General features: G+C 44.8%; 1 protein-coding gene across 2 annotated transcripts in view; it reads left to right on the plus strand.

Moving 5' to 3' along the window:
• The window catches only part of APCDD1 (APC down-regulated 1), a 32,633-nt gene extending 13,318 nt beyond the window's left edge, over positions 1–19,315 (plus strand). For both annotated transcript variants that reach the window (XM_052787788.1, XM_052787787.1), the window contains 2 exons: positions 12,602–12,923; positions 14,932–19,315. In XM_052787788.1, the coding sequence (XP_052643748.1) occupies positions 12,602–12,923; positions 14,932–15,380 (771 nt within the window). In that variant the 3' untranslated portion in view covers positions 15,381–19,315. The remainder of the gene's footprint in view (positions 1–12,601; positions 12,924–14,931) is intronic.
• The last annotated feature ends 1,047 nt before the right edge of the window (positions 19,316–20,362 follow it).

The following is a 20,362-nucleotide window of genomic DNA, read 5'->3' on the forward strand; positions in this document are numbered from 1 at the left end:
GTTCACAAAGCCCATTAGTTCAGGCATGAGCCGATCCATTCTGACCTGAGCAGGTGACGTCTCTATGTGGAAGGTAAGAGCAGCCTCAGGCTGCTCGCCAGAGTTGCCCTGCACGCCGTTATCCCGCAGTGCCAGGTGCCCAGCGGGGCAGGTCCTGTGCGGGGGTACCCGTGCCCTCCCACTGGGGAGAGCCCGGAGGGTGCATCCCAGGGGAGGCTTCCATGTCGGCTATTTACAGGAACTGGGGGAGAGGAAAAGCAAACGAGCCAACTAGTTAGCGGTGGTAGTCATGAAGTACAGTGCTTCCAAATATGATTTTGGTAGCCAGGTCTTGGCAGAGGCTGAATCTTGAGGCTGAATTTATGACACTGGAAGCCCATTCACAACAGTACTATTGGCTACAGAAAGTGCTGTTACTATAGAACGCTCAGGTTAACTTTGAGTACACCGAAATACTTACAGCTTGCAGGTCTCCGTGGTGAAACCGCTGCAGTTTAATAAATGGGGGCCCCAGGTCCTGACTTGCAGGCCACGGCTCGACTCCCAGTTTGGCCAGTTACAACTTCTGACAGGTTACATTACCTCTATTCCTCCTCTAGCTGTTGCCTGCATGGTCTGCTTGGCTCCCACAATGTATGTATACAGTGTCCGGATTGCTGGGACACCAGTCTCAGCTGGAGCCTTCAACAGCAAGAGATGCGTAGGATTAACGCAAGTTTTTACTGTGCAACAGCACAGCTTCTCTCTGTGTTTTTTGGTAGGTTCCTCTTGCTCAGATTATTAAATCTGAGATTTCTTTTTTCTGAAGAGAAGTTGGGCCTGCTGATATCAGGCTTTCAGCACAATATAAATAACAATACCCCTAAAAAATGAACCTTTGCCTTGGCTGCCATGACAGACTCCTAGGTCTTGGTTTGTACCTAACCGTGAAGTTTTCTATACCAGCAGGTTCTCAACCGGGCTGTCTGACCTAGTGTTTGCCAAATGTAGGAAGAATAGTAATAGAGATGCTTTTTTTTTTTTTTTTTTTAATTCCAGGCAAACATACCATTGAAAGGTTATAACCCTTCTTCTTTGAACTCTTTTCCTTTTCTAATTGTTGCTCCACTGGGACCCAGCTGAAAATGAGTTTAAATGCTAAATTGAGTTTAAAACTACAAGTCACAGACTCCTCTGGAAACTGGACACCATGAATAAATAGAAACGTTAAATCAACTTGTTTTTTTAAGGTTTTTACAGTCATACCAAGAGGTTGGGGAGGCCAGGAAATTGCTTCTGAAGTGAATCAGGTGTATTGTGTGGAATCTTTCATTTAAGGCTTTTTTTCATTTCCTTTTTATTTATTTTTATTTTAAACTTATAAAGGCCTGCCTAAAATAAGTTAAGAGGATTCACATTTTAAGTTATAGTTAAGCCTCTATATAGAAGAAAGTTCCACCCAGCTCAAGAGTTTACACAGCCTGTAAGTTGGATGTGGTAGCCACATTCATTACTTACGTGGTTGAAATGAATGGTAATTAAAAGCAAATGATTGCTGGATATGTTAGGAATGCCAAAGCCACATGATCAGGACTTTAAACAAATAGAATTGGACTTTCTCCAAATTCCTGCAGCGATTTCACCACAGGATGGTAAATCAAAAGGGCTGTCCAAAAACCAGACAGCTTTATGCTGAGCTACAAATCTCAATAAATTCACAGATTACCGTATCATCTCAAGTGTTCATATAAAATCAGGGAGCTTTTAAAAATATATAATATGTCATCTCTTAAGGCTTTATGAATTCTCTTAGATAAGAGCATACCTTAAACAAATTCCTCCTGTAAAATACATGGAAGTTCCCGAGTGCAGCTGATGAATAGGTCACTGTATAGATCTATCTTAGCAGTCCTCTAGCCTTGCTCAAGATATCAATTAGGACTTGCTGATGAAAGGGGCTGAACATCTTTGATGTCTCTCGACAGTGTGAGTTTATCAAGGGATTCAAGCTATTGCACATGCAGCTGCTTTAGCCAGCATGAGAGCACATGGGTGGAAGGGGCAGGGCAGGGGAACTGCTTGGCCATCATCATGCGTGTTATACAAAATATTCCTGATTAGGACACCACCAAGGAGCCTGGCTGATTGGTCATAAATCACACCTTATTTACAAATGCATATAGGGACTGTATGCAGAGGAACTTGATAAACTCGCCCAGAAAGCAACTGTATCCTGGGCTGCATCAAAAGCAGCATGGCCAGCAGGTCGAGGGAGGTGATTCTGCCCCTCTGCTCTGCTCTGGTGAGACCCCACCTGTAGTACTGCATCCAGCTCTGGAGTCCTTGGTATAAGAAGGACATGGACCTGCTCAAGGGAGTCCAGAGGAGGGCCACAAAGATGATCAGGGGGCTGGAGCACGTCTCCTATGAGGACAGGCTGAGAGAGTTGGGGTTGTTGAGCCTGGAGAAGAGAAGGCTCCGGGGAGACCTTATAGCAGCCTTCCAGTACCTAAAGGGGGCCTACAGGAAAGCCAGAGGGGGACTTCTTACAAGGGCTTGCAGTGATAGGACAAGGGGTAATGGCTTTAACCTGAAAGAGAGTAGATTTAGATTAGATGTAAGGAAGAAGTTCTTCACTGTGAGGGTGGTGAGGCACTGGGACAGGTTGCCCAGAGGGGCTGTGGATGCCCCATTCCTGGAAGCGTTCAAGGCCAGGTTGGATGGGGCTTGGAGCAACCTGGTCTAGTGGAAGGCGTCCCTGTCCATGTCAGGGGGGTTGGAACTAGATGATCTTTAAGGTCACTTCCAACCCAAACCGTTCTATCATTCGCAGCATGAAGGAAGGCTTGAATGCAGTATTTGTTCGCTATGCAGAAGGAGAAGATATTTTCAGAGATATCTGCTCTAAAACTACAGGAAATGTGTACAACAGCAGTACTGGGACACTCGATTCACGTGTAATTGCCTTAGTAATCATGCTTTGTAAACAAAGAACTCCCTGTGCTATTTCATCATCTGACAGAGTAACGGGAAGGATCAGAGCAGGGCTGTGATGACCGGTCATTCTAGTTAGATCATTATTTAGGAATAAGGCTGGAACATCACAAGAAGCCTAAAATGTGCTAAGATAACCTTCCTTCTGCCTTTGCCATGCTCAAGCATTCACTGGCCACATACCTTCAGTAAGCATTTTCCCTTGAAAAAACAATTCCAATGGATTGATTCTCTATTACAAGTTTATTCGCTGCTGGTAGCTGACTTCCAGCAGCACCTGGCATTTGTAGCTAATACAGATTCAACATATGGAGGCTGGTGCTTGGGCTTTCCTTTAGCCAGGTGGTGAAAGAACAAAGTGTGCCAAGTTTTTTTGCGCTTTATGAAATTTGAGTCTTCATCTGTTTGAAACTCAGTGACTTCATCTATAGGGGAATGCTAGGTACTTGAGGAGGAAATGCAAACATAAGTTAATAAATAGGTGTTAAACATATGAAGCGCCTCAGAGAACTATGCAAAACATTATCTCAACCAAGAAGTGTAATTTTGGAGGACAAAACTCCTTTGTTTGCCAGTGTAGTGCCACTAGACTTCTAGATTAAGCCAACACTCGAAGGGTTTGTTTGGTTCATTATTACTTGCAAAGGACTCTTGGTTAGGGAATTATACGGGGAGCGAAGAAAGGATATTCAGAAGAATGTTCAAATAGGTTAATTCCAGGTTTATGAACAATGACAGTGCGTGTGATGCCCCGCAGAGATAAGAGAAGCGAACAGCTTCTAGCTGAGGCTGGTCCTTGCTGCGCTCAGCAGCACTGCTGGCCGTGGCCCTTCAGAAGAGTGCTACTTCGACGGGGCCACTCTGCACTTACTGCCTACACCAGCATTAGGGCTAGGCAAGGGCTGAAGCAAAAGGTTGGTTTTCATGCTCTGTGTGAACTTTCAAAAGCTAAGCGTTGCTTTTAAAACCCTATTCATCTTTGTTGGTTTAACTACCACTGTCTGTTCTGCAACTGCAGTAAAAGCCTGCCCCAATACAAATATAGCACCAGGGATCAAAATTAACTATTCAGCCTAGCAAAATAAAACACGGGCCTTCACATCAACTCAACACATGTATCTAAATTACTGACACCTTCCTTGTTGTGGGCATCTAACCACAATTGCTTCATCTTTTGTAAGAAGGGAGGGAGGACTCGCTGGTAATATTGCTACATGGGTCATAGGGCTATATAGGTTGCTTTTTAAAGGTGTAATAAACACCTAAGGCAGCTTTATTTTGGAATACTCTGTTCCTGAAGATGGACATTCAAGCTGTCCCTTCGGGTTTTCCAGGAATTTTTTGTTGATACTTCCCAAAATATTCATGTCATCATAAATTAGTATCATTTTAATGGGATAGATGACATGCAAGCACATTAATCTGAGAAAAAGGCCGCTTTTCTCTTTCTTCTTGCCTTTTGCCCAGACTAAAGTAGTTTACATCAGAAAAGAACAACCAGAAGACTTTTGCATTTCATGTCGGTTGTGTTTATTTCAGTTTTATGCAGGGTTGTGCAACAGAATCAACATCATAGATCAGACAGTTGTGTAATGGTAGTGCCTTCAGATTCCTTCACTATCTTTCCCTTCATGGGAGCAGTTAATAAAAACCATTCCTCAATATCTTAAAATATATGGTACGCATTTGCAGATAAATCTGAATGTATCTCCACCCTCCTTCCTGCTTGCAGCTCCTCTGTTCCCCACCAAAAGAAATCCCAAACTGACAACCCTGCAAAGGAGTTACCGCTCTCTCCAGCATTTCACTTGCTTCAAGATTTTTAATTAAAGTTTTAAATCTTTGTTATTCTTCATTCCGTTTGGCAGGCTGAATTATAACTGTGTCAACCGTGCTTGTCAACTCCCCAGAGCCAGCCTAATGCACATTAGCCAACTCAGCTTCACATGAGGTCATGGAAAGCCTGCAAATTATCACTTTTGTGGTGGAGAGAGATTGTAGCTGTTTGTTAAAGGGTTGTCTTGGTCTGCAGTATTCTAGAGCAGTGGAGGAGCAGAGCTTGATACTACACTGAGCAATTCATAAAAGCGCCCTTTCTGCGGACTCAGCTCCTTGGCAGTCTGAGACAAAGCCATCCAACTTTTTTGGTTGAGTTGGAAGCACGTCCTTGCATTGATGTTCTCCCAAGGGTGTCCATTTGTGCTCATCCTGGGAGCGCTCAGTTACTAACACTAAAACCTGGCACCTGGTTTTCTCAGGGGGTGAGGTTTAAAGCATCCTCACCAGGCATGCCTTGGTCCAGTCCCATCTAGCCCTGCCCATGTGACACATGGTATTCGGGGGGGTGTGAGAGATCATTACTAAGTGTGGCTTTCCTTTCCTCTCTACTTCAGTGCTTTCCCTCATGGTAATACATGCATTCACATGGCAGGGGTTTGCTAGCCCAGCTTTTGTAACTGTTGGACCCTGGGCCACCAGTTAGGTCTGTACTGCACGCGCAGTTCAGGCCTGAGCCCACACTTGAGGAAACCCAATGTCTGGTCCCTCACCACACATCGCCCTGCAATGAGGATGTGCTGGGTGCAACACGCCAGACCCAGGCGCTGCTACATGGCCCATCCAGTGACACTGCACAGCCAACGTCAGACAAGCTGCCCACTCTAAAAGGGAAGCCCCCAATGCAAGAGCAACCTGACCTTGTGAACAACCAGAGCCTGGGCTGCCTCGTGTGGGCTCCACAGCTTGATCAGGAGCGTCTTCCCGGGTGATGGGCGAGTGTAGGAGGGAGCCGGGGGGGTGCTGGAGCTTTTGCTAGCCCTTGCTTCTCGCGATACTGTACAGATGCAACCTGTCCTCCTTTTCCAACCATGAACGAGACCTGCTTCTTGCCACGCACCAGTAACCAGTGCAAATCAGGGTTGGCCAAAGGTGGTTTTGTATAAGCTGAGAACCTGCCTCTTCCAAACAAGCTTCCCACGCTACAGCCACAGCACAGACATGGGGGCTCCGCAGAAGTACAGTGTTGTAGAAATATTATTAATGTCAGTACATGACACGATAAGGCAGGATATTGCTACAGAAATTTGAAATAAGTGATTTCAGCATGGTATTACTGTAACTGAGCAGGGTGGTGGTGGCACCAGCCCTTGAGGAGAGACCGGGCCCAACTGGCAATGGTGTGGGGGACAGGGAGGGAAGGGTGCACTTAGAGTAGCCACATTGAATATCTGGGTTTGAGTAAAAGGTGAAAGTTGAAAAGCCAGAGCCCCAGGGGAGGCATTACAGAAAGAAGCCACTGCTCTGCCAAGGGTTTTGGGTTGGGTTTTGGTTTGACATTGGCATTGATGGGCAGGGAACAGGAGGGCGAGGAGGAGTCCAAAGGCAGCCTAGCCGACTGCGAAGAGCATGTGCTTTTCCGTCTTGCTGAGGCAGAGCTGATACCTGAATCTCTTGACCAGGTTATGGTATGGGAAGGATGTGTCCACTGTGTAGTGGCTCCAGATGAAAAGACTAGAGCTGATTTCCCAAATTACTTTGGAAAACTGCTGTGTAATTTCATGCAAGTTTTCCATTATGTAAATAGCCAAATATCAGACTAGTCATCTATTGTTATTCTGTAGGAGAAAAGTCGAGTTACAATTTCAGCTGTTTCAGACAAATAGTGTTTTAAAATTTTCGGATTGAAATACAGACACATTTTCAAGATATAAAGAATAAATAGATAGGGGACAGAACAAATATGTTTGAACAAGGTGTTTAGTTGAAAAACAACTGTATTTTCAGCCTCCTCTTTACTATTAGTACTTGTTTGTTTTGTCCCTAAATACAACCTGCAGTACCTCCTGCAGGTCCTCTCCTCAATATTAAGCATTGATTTCAGCTTCTGCTTGAACCATAAGGAAAGGGTGAATTTTCTGTACATTTTGAAAAGGGTTTGGTCCATAGATGTCTCATTCTCTAACAACAGCATTGAAATACAAAGGTGTTCAAAGAAAACTAGAACACCTTCCAAAAAGATCTTTCTAGGTGTTACTCAAAGCTCATTACCAATGCTCAGAGAGCATCCCAGTTGTGTGATAGTTTTTTGGCCTGGGCCATAAAAAACACTATGAATTGATTGGAGGCAAATTAGTCCTAGGCAGCCACAGAATCCCGTAGAACTTAAGAGAAAATTAAACTGTGCTGTATGTTTCTGACTATCCACAGCAACTGGGAAAAAGATCAAGGAACCTCATCCTTGTTTGCTTTTTTTAATTAGAAACCTCCCTGCTTGGCTTCCAGAGCGCTCTGGCCTTGTTACCGCTTCAGCTGAGGCAGCAGGAGGGAGGGATAAGGAAAAATGCTGGTGGAAATTTTCAGATCACAAACTATTTTCTCCCTGACTACAAGAACCGAGTTTCCAGCCAGAGCTTCAGGCTTGTTTCAGCCCACATGGCCTCATGGATTAATGCAGAAATTGGCTTTAAACAGACACCCAGGAGGGCAAGGAGTTGTGGCACCATGGACTTGGCATTGCAGAGCTGCAAGGAGGCACCCTTCACGGGAAGGGATCTTCCAGTCACGGGGCAGCAGCCATTTCAGGGGCCAGTCCTTCTAGCAAGACCCCACTATTAAAAATATTGCATTGTACACCTAAGATAATCAAAACATAGAACAGATGTTCGTCCTATCCACTGCTCATTTTATTGCTTTTTAGTTTATCTCATCTCATGCCTAAATGAGTTTTTTATTAGAGAGTACTTAATCGTGTTTGGACTCGAATGTCCTCTACCCCTGTTCCCTATTTTCTTTGAACGTCTGTTTTTAGAAAATAATCTTTCCCTAAGACACATGGAAAGGGAGTGATTTGCAAAGCCTCAGCTAGTGTAATTAAGAGGCAAGAGCAGCTGACCTAAAAAAGCAACAGTGAAAAATACAGGCAATTGTTAAACATAAATTACTCCATAATTAAGTTGAATTGCCTCATAACAAAACTAGATATTTCCCTTGTCCATTACTTGGACAAAAGTTGTACCGAGGGAGTTTACATGTGGCATATTCTTCCACTAAAAGTAGTTCATAACTCTGTGAAAGATAGTATCACAGCAAAAAAAAAGGGTTGCGTGGGCTTGGATTCAAGCGCTGGTCTCAGGGAAGCGACGTGTTGCAGGTACGGCTGTGTGAGGTGCCTGAGCCAGCCTGACATCTCAGTGCTGTGAAAGGGACACTGCTGCTTCCCTCCTCACTGCCCCAAGCTCTCCCTGTCGCACTCCCTGTCCCTTGCAAAAAGTGCCCATTCACCTCAGCCCCTTCGTCCGGGCATGCCATCAGTGACTAGAAGGCAGGCAGGCAAGCTGGACGTTTCTTAGCTGGGCAACTGGCTGGACCTTCAGAGTTGTGCAAAGTCTTCGGAATTAGAAGCGCTGCACACAGTTACAGCAGTTCAGGACTGCAGAGGTCAAGGAGCCAGATGAGTTACAGACAACTCACAGAAATCACAGTGAAGTTTAGCAGTGAGTTAACCTGGACCTTCCTTGAGTTTGCCCAAGGAGTCACCTCCACTCACGGCGTAATGGCAGCTGGTGTAGTTGCACTACAGGAGTTTTACAAGTTTGAGGAAGTAATTCCTCCTTATGCCTCAAGACGTGAACCTAACCCTGACAGGGAGAAAGAGGCTGCGTGTAGTTATGATTTTTTTTTTTCCACTGTGGAGCTCCATGGACCTTATTCTGCCCACTGCCGCTGGCCACAGCCAAAGGACTAAGCAGCTGCAGGCGTTACCGGTCTGCACCTTCTACACTCCCAGTATGATGGAGAAGACATCAAACTATGATCGTACTCCCTGCCCAGCATCAGAGCCTTGACTTATAATACCCATGTTTTTTAATGTTGTAGAGGAGAAATGAAACCTAAAATCACTGCTAGAAGAACAGCAAAAAGAACATTTATGCTTGATAGTCATTCCTGGTCAAAAAAGTCAAAAAGTAATTTTGCTGCAAATAGGACTGATTACAGATCTCCTTCTTGTCCATCCAGTAGACCCGAAAAACAACAGAGGAATCCCACAAGCAGCCAGGGGAGACCAAGACGACAACAGGCTGGGTTGCCGTTTGGTTTTCTTCAGGTTTTGAACAAGGACAACAGAAACCACTGGTTCCCAGGTTAAATTGCCTTGGCTCACAAACTGATTGTGGAGGACAGGCTCCTCAAAGGGAACTGTGAATATAAACCAAACTGCCATACTACTCTGCCAGGGTCTCGTCTGGGAGATAAAAGCTTTCAACTTCACTTCATTAGAGAAAGGACTGTAGCAGAAATCGTCTCCTACTATTGACCAATTCAGCTTGCATAAACTATGTTTAGTTTTACAACACTGCCTTTTCCTCGCTGTCCTGCTTCACTTTATGTGAGTGGGGTGATCACAGCAATAAAGTTAGTCATCAGTGCAGTTTATTAGCCCTTAAAGTGTTAGGGAGCAGTGATGCCAGTCTGCCCCATGGCAGAACAGCCATGCTGGAGAAACAAGTGCTTGATATCTACACCAGCATCATCCACAGAGCAACCCCTTGGCCTGGATCACTGCGGGTATCCGTGCAAGGCAGCGGCAGCATCTTTTGGATGTTGATCTCCAAGAAGAAAAAGCGTTATTTCTATTACACTTCAAAAATGTGTGTTTCCTCAGTGCTTTGGTTGGCAGTGAATGAAATCGCACACCTCATCCGATGGTTCTCTTGTGGCACCAGCAGCGCTGCCTCAGATGGGGCAGACGCTCAGCTTTGGGCATTCCCCATTCATGGCTGGAGCTCAAGGGAGACAGGGTAGCTCTGCTGCTGCCTGAGATGTGCCAAGGCAGTCCCCACCTTTCCCCAGCACCAACTTGTTTCTTGGCCATTTATCAGCCATCTGCCCCCCAGCAATCCTGAGCCGCAAACCACGCAGTAAACCAGACCCCTTTCTGGAGAAAAAGACTGACGTCTTCTGAAGAGATCTAGAGGTTCAACAGACTGGTTTCATAAGTCCCAAACGAGCTTGCAGATGAAAGCTGGTGAGATTTTATTGTAGGCAAGAGGAAGGTGGACACTGGACTTCTGCCAGCTGACATTTGCAGGTTTGTTCCAGGAACAGAGCTACACACATTTTTTTATAATAATTATTACTATTATTTTATTTTTAATCATAGCCAGGTCCCTGAAATTTCTGTCTGCTTTCTGACAGCTCAGTGTCTTTAGCCTCCTACCAGTCCTGTCCCAAACAGAAGACCTGTAACTGTCTGTGTTTCTGTGAAATGAGGTTAAGTAAGTCACACAGGAAGGTCACAGAAGAAATCTAGAGCAAAATAGGAAACATAACGGGATCTTGGTTCCTCTCTTGGCCATCAGAAAATCCAAGCCGAAACTTGCAATCTCAGAAAACAGCCCAGATTCAACAGTCCTTATGCATTATCTGTGCTTTCAGTGTTCAGGAGAACCAGGTGTTTTGCACCAGCCTCTGCTGTCAATTACTATGGCACAAATCTGTGCTAACTTCACCAGTTGCAGTTAAATTACTCAAGTAAATGTTCTTTGTATTTTCACTACGATACTAATGGCCCTTGTGCCCACTTGCAGAATTTAGCTGAAAAATGTACCTTAAAATTAGTTAACAAGCTCCATAAGTGGGAAAGAACTGCATCCACGTTAATAACATGCTGACATGTCATTCCCAGAAGATCATGTGTTTTGGGGTGGAAAGACCCCTTGGAGGTCACCAAGTCCAACCTCCTCCTCAGAGCGGGGCTGTTGGCCAACACTGATTCAGATCAACCTGAGCTGCAGCATTTATAGTTATTTTGCACACAGACCATTATTCTACATCCCAGGGATGTAGAACAGCAGACTTTTTGGTGTCTATCATCTGGTCTGGGGCAGGGAGGCAAATACAAACCCTATTGAATATGTGTGAAAGGGATATATTGCGAGAGTTGTATGTTGACCCTGAAGCCACCTGAGGTCATACCATGAGACAAACTCAGGGCACTAAGGAAGGTTGTGTAAATGTTGCCCCTGAAGTGTGCTGTGAGCTGAGGGCAGTGAGTGGAGAAATGCTGGCTCCATAGCAGCTCACGTGGACTTTAAAGTGATTAATATGAGCATTTACGTTATGGAGGGAGCTCACAGAGATTTCAGAAAAGAGAGCTGGAAAGGGGCGCAAAGAAAAAGTGTTTGTACAAATCTGTCTCCCTGATGGCTGCGTGGGGAGCTTCAACTCGGTACACTCCGAATTGCACCTCAGGAAAACACCTTGCAGCTTGAACAAGGCGGATGTGAGTAACCCACCCAGTGCATCCCCCTCTCTCCAGGAAGGATTGCATGGCCTTGAAAGAAGAAGGTACAAGCTGTCTGTGGGATCTTTGCCTTTCATTCCAAGTATAAGCCTGCTTACAGCTCAGGGTGCAGCCCCTCTGCATGTCGGCAGCTGACTAGAAAGCCTCTACCATCAGGTCCCGAGATGTAAACGAACAGCACATCACCAACCCAAAACAGGCACCAGGAAAAGAGAAAAGACTGCTTTTACCTTGCAGGGTGACATTTATTCTGCCTGATCTAATTATTTGTCATCAATGAAGTGAGCTAAAAAATTAGTTTCATAATCCCCTATTGGTCCATAAAACTTACTTCAAGGTTTAGCAGAGCAGAGAGAAAAGTTAATGGTGCCATCTCTCTTGCCATTGAAAAAATGCAAAATACAGTTTGAAAACTGAGAGGCCAAACTCTTTTGCCAACAAGACAAAACCTTGCAGAGGCGGAAACAGCCTTAGGAACAACGTACAGATCTCCACTGTAGTTTCAGTTTCTGATGTCATGAGGTGGAAGCCTCAGCGTGAAATTCCCTTCCCTCCTGCCACGGACTCCGAGCCTGTGTGCCCCTTGTAAGACGGCCCCGGCACCCACAGATGGGGCTGGGGGTACCCGGCTGCCTGAGGCTGGTGCTTGGCTCACAGCGGTGACCCGCTGTGAAGCCCGACAGGCACCACGGACCCTGTTCCTGCCAGAGCAGGCCAGAAAGCTTTCACCGTGTCTGGTGGCAGCTGGCCGCACGGTACACTTCACAGGTTTGCGTTACAGCTCAGAAAAGCTGAAAAAGTTTAAAATCGCTGGTTACTGTTCTCCCAGGCCGCCGCCCAAAATGAAAAATGTCTTTAGGACACCCATGTCTATCTACAGTACCCAAAGTTAACAACTGAAAGGAAGACAGATGCAAAATAAGAGCTCAGCAAATGTATTCACTTCTAACATAAGAGTTGCCAAGTCCCTACCACAGTAAATTACCATCTGCCGGCTTCTCGTATGATTTGAAGGATAAAGACAGCCTTTTCTCGATCCTATAAAAAGCTGAACTAAAATCTTAATTTCAGATAAATGCAGATGAGGGAATTAATCTCTTAACTGCTCTCCTGCTGTGCAGTCTTATATGTAAAAAACCAAATGGTGCCATGTTTCAGGTGCTTTGAAGGGTAAGGACCTGCAGGAGAACACTAACAAGATAAGAAATGACAATGTATTTCTTAAAATGTGGAGCTGGTGTCACTTCAGCATGAAACGGACAGCCTGGTTCATTGCCCTGTATCGCGGATAATGCCTAACGAGGGTTTCTCTCTGCTTCATTTCAGAATCACGACCGCACATGCATCGCGTGCAGAATCATCTACCGGTCGGACGAGCACCATCCTCCCATCTTACCCCCCAAGGCGGATCTGACCATAGGGCTACACGGAGAGTGGGTGAGCCAGCGCTGCGAGGTGCGACCGGAGGTCCTCTTCCTCACTCGGCACTTCATCTTCCACGACAACAACAACACCTGGGAAGGTCACTACTACCACTACTCCGACCCCATCTGCAAGCACCCCACCTTCACCATCTACGCCAAGGGACGCTACAGCCGGGGAGTGCACTCATCCAAAGTGATGGGTGGCACAGAGTTTGTGTTCAAAGGTAGAGTGGCTTACTACACGGGGGGGCAGAGGCGGTCATGTAGTTATGGACCAGACCAGAGTTCGCTCTTAACGATTTGGTTGCTGATGATTTCCTTCTGTCATTTTCAGGAGTTAGTAGTTTCTTGGGAAGTTTGCAGGCATTGTGTGAATGCCCAGCCAAACCATACAGCTGCATGGCATTTCACGCCACTGAAGCAATGCTCATTTGAGGCAGAGATCTTTAAGTAGAGCACAAGAAAATAAGATTTTGCATCACTAAGTCTTGGAGTCCAGTGGCCAGACTTCAAGCATCTAAGCAAAGTGTCCAAGATTAGATCTCTGTGCTAAGGCTCCTTCAGTAGAGAGAAAAAAGCACCTTCAGAAGGCATTTCAGGTCTGAAGTGGTATAAATCATTTTGTGTCAAAGACAGACGTAGCAGCATGTGTCTTTTCATCAGCTTCCCAGGGTCCCTAGAGCAAGGATGTCCCTAAAGACAGCTCTGATTAATCCCACTGCATTGACAACTAGACATATCTAACCAAAACCCCTCAAGTACTTTGGGAAGCAGCGCTCAGTAGTGACGCCACCCAGGTCCCTGCGGCTGAGAAGCCTTCCTGTGCAAACAGCCCCGCAGCACCCTTCTTAGAAAGAGCTCAGTGGCTTTAACCACTCACACAACCAAACATCTCCAAAACATGACATCCCACCAGCCCCAGCAGAGCCTCTGGAAGCCCCAAGCGCTCTGTGGGCTCTTTTCCTTATTTCAGTTACCATGTGAGAAGCACAAAGCTTCTTGCATGGCTCCAGTTTAGGAAAGCATCTAACTATACAAAATAATTTACTAATCTGGGATTTTCATAGGAGGCAGAACTTGCCTGTCAGAGCTTTTGCTCTTTCGAGCTGCATGCAGCATGTCCCAGCTCAGCTCCGTGAAATCCAGTTTTTGCTTGAATTCGTGGTTTATGGTATGCCAACTTACCTTAAAGATCAAGGTCACTAATTTCATTTTACCAAAACTTTCAGGTTCAATTTCTATAAATTACCTTTTACACCAGCTAGGGCAAATAATGTGAAACGTAGAGCCATTGAGTCGAATGTGTTTATAAAACCTCAGAATAAAACTCCCAACAAATCTTACTATAAAATGACCTGCAAGAAAATTTGGGATTTTGGTGTGTTGGGAGGCATGAGGGCTAGTTATTTGCTTCTGTTTTGGTCAGCACCGATCCATTCAGATCCCCTTTTCTTGATATACAGTGTCAAATGCACACCAGGAAAAATCTCTCTTCAGCTTCCATAGGCTCATTCAGTTTGGCTTTTCCCAACTTTTTAAACTTGGCTGAAAAATAAAACTTTGTGTGCCTCAACCTCCTTTGAAATACAGGCAGGTTAGAACTGAAGAAGCTGCAGCACTTCTACGTTTGATACTGCAAGCTGCAGCCACTGTTTAGAGATGAGAAAAAACATATCTCTATAGTTCAGTTATATTTTATAATTCATGCAAAAAAGGACCGGTAATATAGGAAGATAGTGCAGCTGTGGCACTTTCCAAATTTTCTAATTGGAACTAATTATTTCATCAGCTTCACAGGGTAACAGATGTTAAAAAATGATGAAAAATACATGATAAACAGCCCTACTTATGGATTCATACAGATAGTAATAAAACATGAGTCAAGTTTTATTGTTTCCAATTTTACCCATCTCCTAATATAACCAACCAGGCTTTATCTGTAAAGGATTGTCTGGAATTTATGAAAAACTCTGCTTAATCTCTGGCTGAGATATGTGGCAATCAGGTTTTCTTCAACTGAGTTGGCGGGGTGTGTTCTGTGTGAGAAGCAATTACATCAAAGATGTAAAATGATGCAAATAGATTCACTGGCCACACCTGCAACATGAAAAATTGATTTAAGAATGATCAAGGAGAGACAATTCTGATTTCACAGGTACGCCCCAATCTGCATGTTGTCTTTGCTTTTGTTTTCGTCCCTCTGCTAATAGCTCCCCTCTTCCTCTCTCACAGTGAATCACATGAAGGTCACTCCCATGGACATATCCACAGCCTCGCTGCTCAATGTCTTCAACGGGAATGAGTGCGGAGCACAGGGGTCCTGGCAAGTTGGGGTTCAGCAAGACGTCACCCACACCAACGGCTGCATCGCGCTCGGCATCCGCCTACCTCACACCGAGTACGAAATCTTCAAAATGGAGCAGGATGCCCGGGGCAGGTACTTGCTGTACAATGGCCAGAGACCAAGCGACGGGTCCAGCCCCGACCGACCGGAGAAGAGAGCCACTTCCTACCAGATGCCTTTAATTCAGTGCGCTTCATCAGTACCCAGATCTGAAGGGTCACCAGAGGAGAATAAAATAAGGCTGTATAGCAGCGGGGCACCGGAAAAACATCCCAGCGCCCCAGCTCTTGCTTTGGTGTTTATTTGTACTGTGTCATATTGGGACATTCTCAGCTAGACATGAAAAAAACATATTTTTCATGACTACAAAGCCAGGATTCCACCAGACTGGGGGTTGTTTTTCTTCTGAAAGAAAGGGACATTTATTTTCTTGATGCACTTGAATGCCTAAGAACTGTTGTTCTTTTCCATACTTCCCCCCTCCTCCTCGGATCCCGAACGGCACTCGTTTGATGTTTGTGCTTTGAACTTCATCCAGTCTGATCCCTGGCCTGACATGACTGCACAAAAGTAATTGCACTTTAGGACTGCAGACTTCTGGGGGGAGGGAGGGGGTCTCCCTTTTATTATTTTTGGTTTTTTAACTGCTGGGGTGAACGTTATGATCCTGCTTCAGTCGTCTCTGCCATCTTACCGTTGTGGTACTCTTCTCCCCAACACCCTGTTTCTCATCAAAATTTAGCTCTGGGGAAGGGCTCGGTGTCATGCCAGTACTGTGATAGCAGCTTCCCCCTCTGACTTCGCAGCTCTGATGTAGATATGTATATAATGAGGAAACCCACAAAGATTTATCTTGTCATTATCTCACAGCTCGTAACACAAAAAGAAACAGCAAATCAACAGCCCTCCATTCAGATAGTGGTAAATGGTTGATACCTCCAATTAAAAAATATTCCAAGTAATTTAAGCTATTTTTACAATCATTAAGTTGTAAAAATAACCAGTGGTTTAATAGTTTCTCATTCAATTTCCTTAGCTATACAATTGCTTCGAGGCCTCCCTTTGTATCTAGTGAGTAGTAACAATCAAGCCCCCTTAAAGCCAGACAGAAGCAGCAGCAGTGTTTTTTCTGTCAGATGCACACAGGTAAGCTGCCGATACACGGCTGCAGGGACTCGTTTTGTTTTCCTATTCCTGAGGCCTTACATACTCGGCGTGCAGTATTTGTGCCTGGGATTTTGTGTCAGCCAGGTGGGCAGAGTAAAGAAGCAAGTGGGGTCTAACATCTTCCGCGACCCAATCCAACAGTGTATTTTGAGTGATGTGACCTCCTGCAGCAACAAGTAAAGGGTTTCAGCAGCGAGCACACCGTGGCCCCTAGTAGAGCAAGAAAGCAGCTGGAACCAGACCCACGTCCACCCGAGGGAGGAAGGGAGAGAGACTGGCCCCGACTTACCAGAGGGAGGAGCAAGAGTTGCACAAACGCAGCCTCGCTGGACGTGCACATACCATGGTTTCAAGAGTGTAAATCAGCATTGGCTTTGGGAGACACTGCCGGGAAGGCGGATAGGCACAGCCTTCCGACAGTGTTCAGCAAGAGCCTGCCCTGGAAACCCTTGGGTTTCCCCCAGTGGCAAATACACCCTTGTGTGCACTGATGCAAATCAGAGCAGGTTCTGGAGGCAGTAGGGGAGATACTTAAGGCCAGCAAGGAAGTAAAAGTTCCTAGATGAACCATGCTCCCCTGCTTTAATGGGGAGCGAGCTGAGGGCACAGCTTAAACTTGCAGCATTTGGGCTGTGGCTTTTACTGACAAACACGCATTTTGGCTCACAGGAGGAGCAGTAACCTGTGTAAGAAACATAAGGAGTAAGGTCATAGCATTTCTTCATCAGTATCAGCAGCTTCTAGCTGCCCAGTCCAGTACTATGTGAGAAAAAAAGCCTTTAATGTGTTATTTTCAACATCATAGGAAAAGTATGTCTTAAATGAAGGTCTTTCAGCTTTACATAGGTGACTCTCCATACTGTCTGCTATAGCAAAAGCATTCTTTGAAAACATAGTGACAGCATGGATCTTGCTAGCAAAAACAGCAGGAAAAAGCCGTTCAAGCAGCAAATGGCTATGCTCAGGCTCCCTACCTCCCAAAGTCCACGCCGCCTCGGCAGTTTTTCCAAGCGGGTATCAGCCTTGGATGTGGATTTCCTCAGAGTTGGAACAAAATTGGTTCACCTGGTTTTGAGAGAGCAGGAGGAAGAGGAGAAGGAACAGTACCATAGATTCACTGCCAGGTCAGATCACATCTTTCACATTTTTTTTCCCCAGACAGATGAGAAGTCAGAGAAGACTCATCAAGAGTCAGGAATGGAGCTCAGGACGGCTCAGTAGTCACCAGAGAAAGCGTTCATCCATCCATCTGGTATCAGATCCTCCTTCAGCCTGCTGGAAGGAGCTGAAAGCCAACTCACCATGATTAATCCAGCCCTATGAACAAAAGCTGCTCTGATCGGCATTTCTTGATGGTTTTCTGCTCCACACAGTCAAACCTACTTAAGAGTCAGTTCTGGATCAGTTGCTGGTAGGAAGGCATCAGGAGCACAGTTTTAACTAGAGGGTCAAGAAGGAGACACGACGCCTCTGAAAGAGAAGCTAGGAACCAGGATGGAGTTTGGTTTTCTCTAGCTAGACTTGAGTTTTGTATTCAGTGGACTGGCACCAGCGTATCTCCAACTGAGGTACTGAGCTATTACAGTCAAACAAGTCCCTTAAATACTAGCTTCGTTTCTGACTTCTGTGTGAGACCTAGTGGCATGAGGGAATTCACGTTAGTTTTTATTCCTGAGAATGCGTACGGCATGACATTCCTTAGGTCACACAAGACAAGCTTCTTCCACCACCATTGACCATTCCCACGTTAGGTGGCCCTATCTCTGGAAAAATACCAATGGCTAGGAGTTGTCAGACCCTGTCCCTTCCCTATGCAGGTGCCACACACAACTCGGTCCCAGCTGAGATCTGCACACGTTTGTGATGCAGGACTGAAGCAGAGAGCAGAGGAACTGCTCCACAACATGATGTTCCATATTCATCAGGGCAATGTTTATTAGTGCTTTGTGGCTCCTCTGTAAATTGCCTTATGTCAGAAATATTACAACAGTTTCAAGAGAAAGACCTGTCTAGTTCTTGCCTCTAAAAAGCACATTCATGTCTCAACTGTTTTGAATCGCAGACTTGCAAATGTCTAGGTTTTCCAAGGCTTACGGTTACACTAAATGCAAATGTGACTCAATGTACAAATTGTACAAGAACTGCATTTTTTTTTTCCTATTATCTAGAGATAGTTAAAAAGGAAGTATTTGAAAAAGGCCTTCATAATGCATTACAAGAGATCTGACTGGGGACTCCTCAAGTTTATTTGTAGTGTTGACCAGAAACATAATTTTATGATCTGGGTTCTTAGTGTATGCTGCACCAGCTTCCCTCTGTGTGCCTATGTATTTTTTCTTTATTTTTCTGTTAGCCAATACAAGTCAAGTTGAACAAAAATGTAAGTCTTCAGAGTGCATGGTTTATTTGCCAACCCATGTTCTCTGCAAGGCTTCTCCTAGGTTGCAGGCACAGAACTAGGAGCTAAGTTTCCTTGATCTTCTGGTTTCATCATGCACTAAATTAACCGCTGCACAGCACCACATGCATTTGTGACGCAATGTATTCCATTCATTTTATTTCTCCAACCTGACCTCATGTATTGGCAGCCCTGGCTGCTAAAGAAGCTAAGCCGCAAGTGGTTTAGCAGTGGAAGACCTACAAACTGAGTGATTTTTCCCATAGCAAAATGCAGAAGCTTTAAAAAATGAAACAATTAATCCTACTCAAGGAGCCACCTGACAGAAGTGGTAACCTGAAGAAGTTCTTGGGCAAATTGTTTTAACAGGTTCTATTTAAGAAATAGGACAAAAGGGATCAGAAAAATCAAAACAAGTGTTCTTGCTCTGTTTCTATACCGTTTACATATTGTGCCTGCTGCCCTGGTGTAGAATGTCATTTCTATGAACAGAAGTCCATATTTTAAGATATAATGTCTGTCTTGCTTGAGTTGGAGTGTGCTTGCTTAAAGTGCAGGATTTTAAAAAAAAAAAAATCTTTTTATTTTTTTAAAGTTATAGAAGATATTTTTCTTCTCAACTATGTTCCAGATTAAACTGCCAGGGAAGTTTAAGCACTTGTTAAACTATTGATTGAAATAAAAAAGCCTAACTGAAAAATTAAGAATTTCTTTGCCTCCTATACATGTTAGTTTTCTCTTCTGTTGACTTTCCACCTGTAAAAAATGATAGGTGTTTTGGAAAGCGATAACCAAAAATCCCTCTGTCAAGTAACTTGTGCACAGAAAAGCTCATTGCTTACTGTACACACAAAACGTTTCTGCTTGAGAACACGTCACTAGAAACAGCTCTGATGGGTACAGCTGGGATGATTTGGGTTTCACAATTTCATGTTCTCTGAATAAAATGGGGCTGGAAGCGCCCAGTGAGTAACAATGGTGTTGGCTTGCAAGGAGAGTACGGTCAGAGCAGCTGTGTCGGGACAAAGGGTGTCGTTCAACAGAAACCAAATGTTTTTCATAAAAGATGTAAGCAAACCAGCATTACCGCTCTGCTATTGCATCTCACTCGCTTTAAGGGCTACAACCTGGGGGAGGGAGCAGGGAGGGGTGAGAAAGGACACTTTTCTTAAAAAGGAAGAAAAAACTGAAATGAACTGAGAAAGGAAAGCAAGCCACAGGATAACAAAAGCATCTTTCTTCAGTGCTGTGCCGTTTCACTCCTGCCTCACTTGTGCACAGAAAGAAGAGGTGAAATGCAGTCAGTAAGACTTCCACCACCACCAAGAGCTTTGGAGTTGACCAATTTCTGAGTTTTCAGAACTGACTCAGGAAATCCCTGGAAGATGAGCTCGGTTTCCAGGAAGCATGCCCTAAATTACAAGGTACGCTGAATGCAGTAGCCACAGCCTGTGAAGAAGTGGCCTCCCTTCCACACAAAGTGGTGGGTACAGATGAATTCAGACATAAATAGATTCTACTCACTCCTGACACAACAGGGAAGGCTAGGTAATAAAACCCAGCACCACTCATTCTGAATTTTATAGTTTCCATAATCTGCCGTACTCTTACTACAAGTATTTGCCAAGAATTTTTTCCTTCTAGTCTTCTCCTCTAGTGCAATCACTTTATTTTTTTAACTGCTATTTCCTGCCAGCAATAAATAATAATAAGGAACAAAATTTCCACTCCACTGCTGAATCAGGCAGAAACAT

This window comes from Harpia harpyja, chromosome 5, assembly GCF_026419915.1.
Source record: "Harpia harpyja isolate bHarHar1 chromosome 5, bHarHar1 primary haplotype, whole genome shotgun sequence".
Classification (NCBI taxonomy): Eukaryota; Metazoa; Chordata; class Aves; order Accipitriformes; family Accipitridae; genus Harpia; species Harpia harpyja.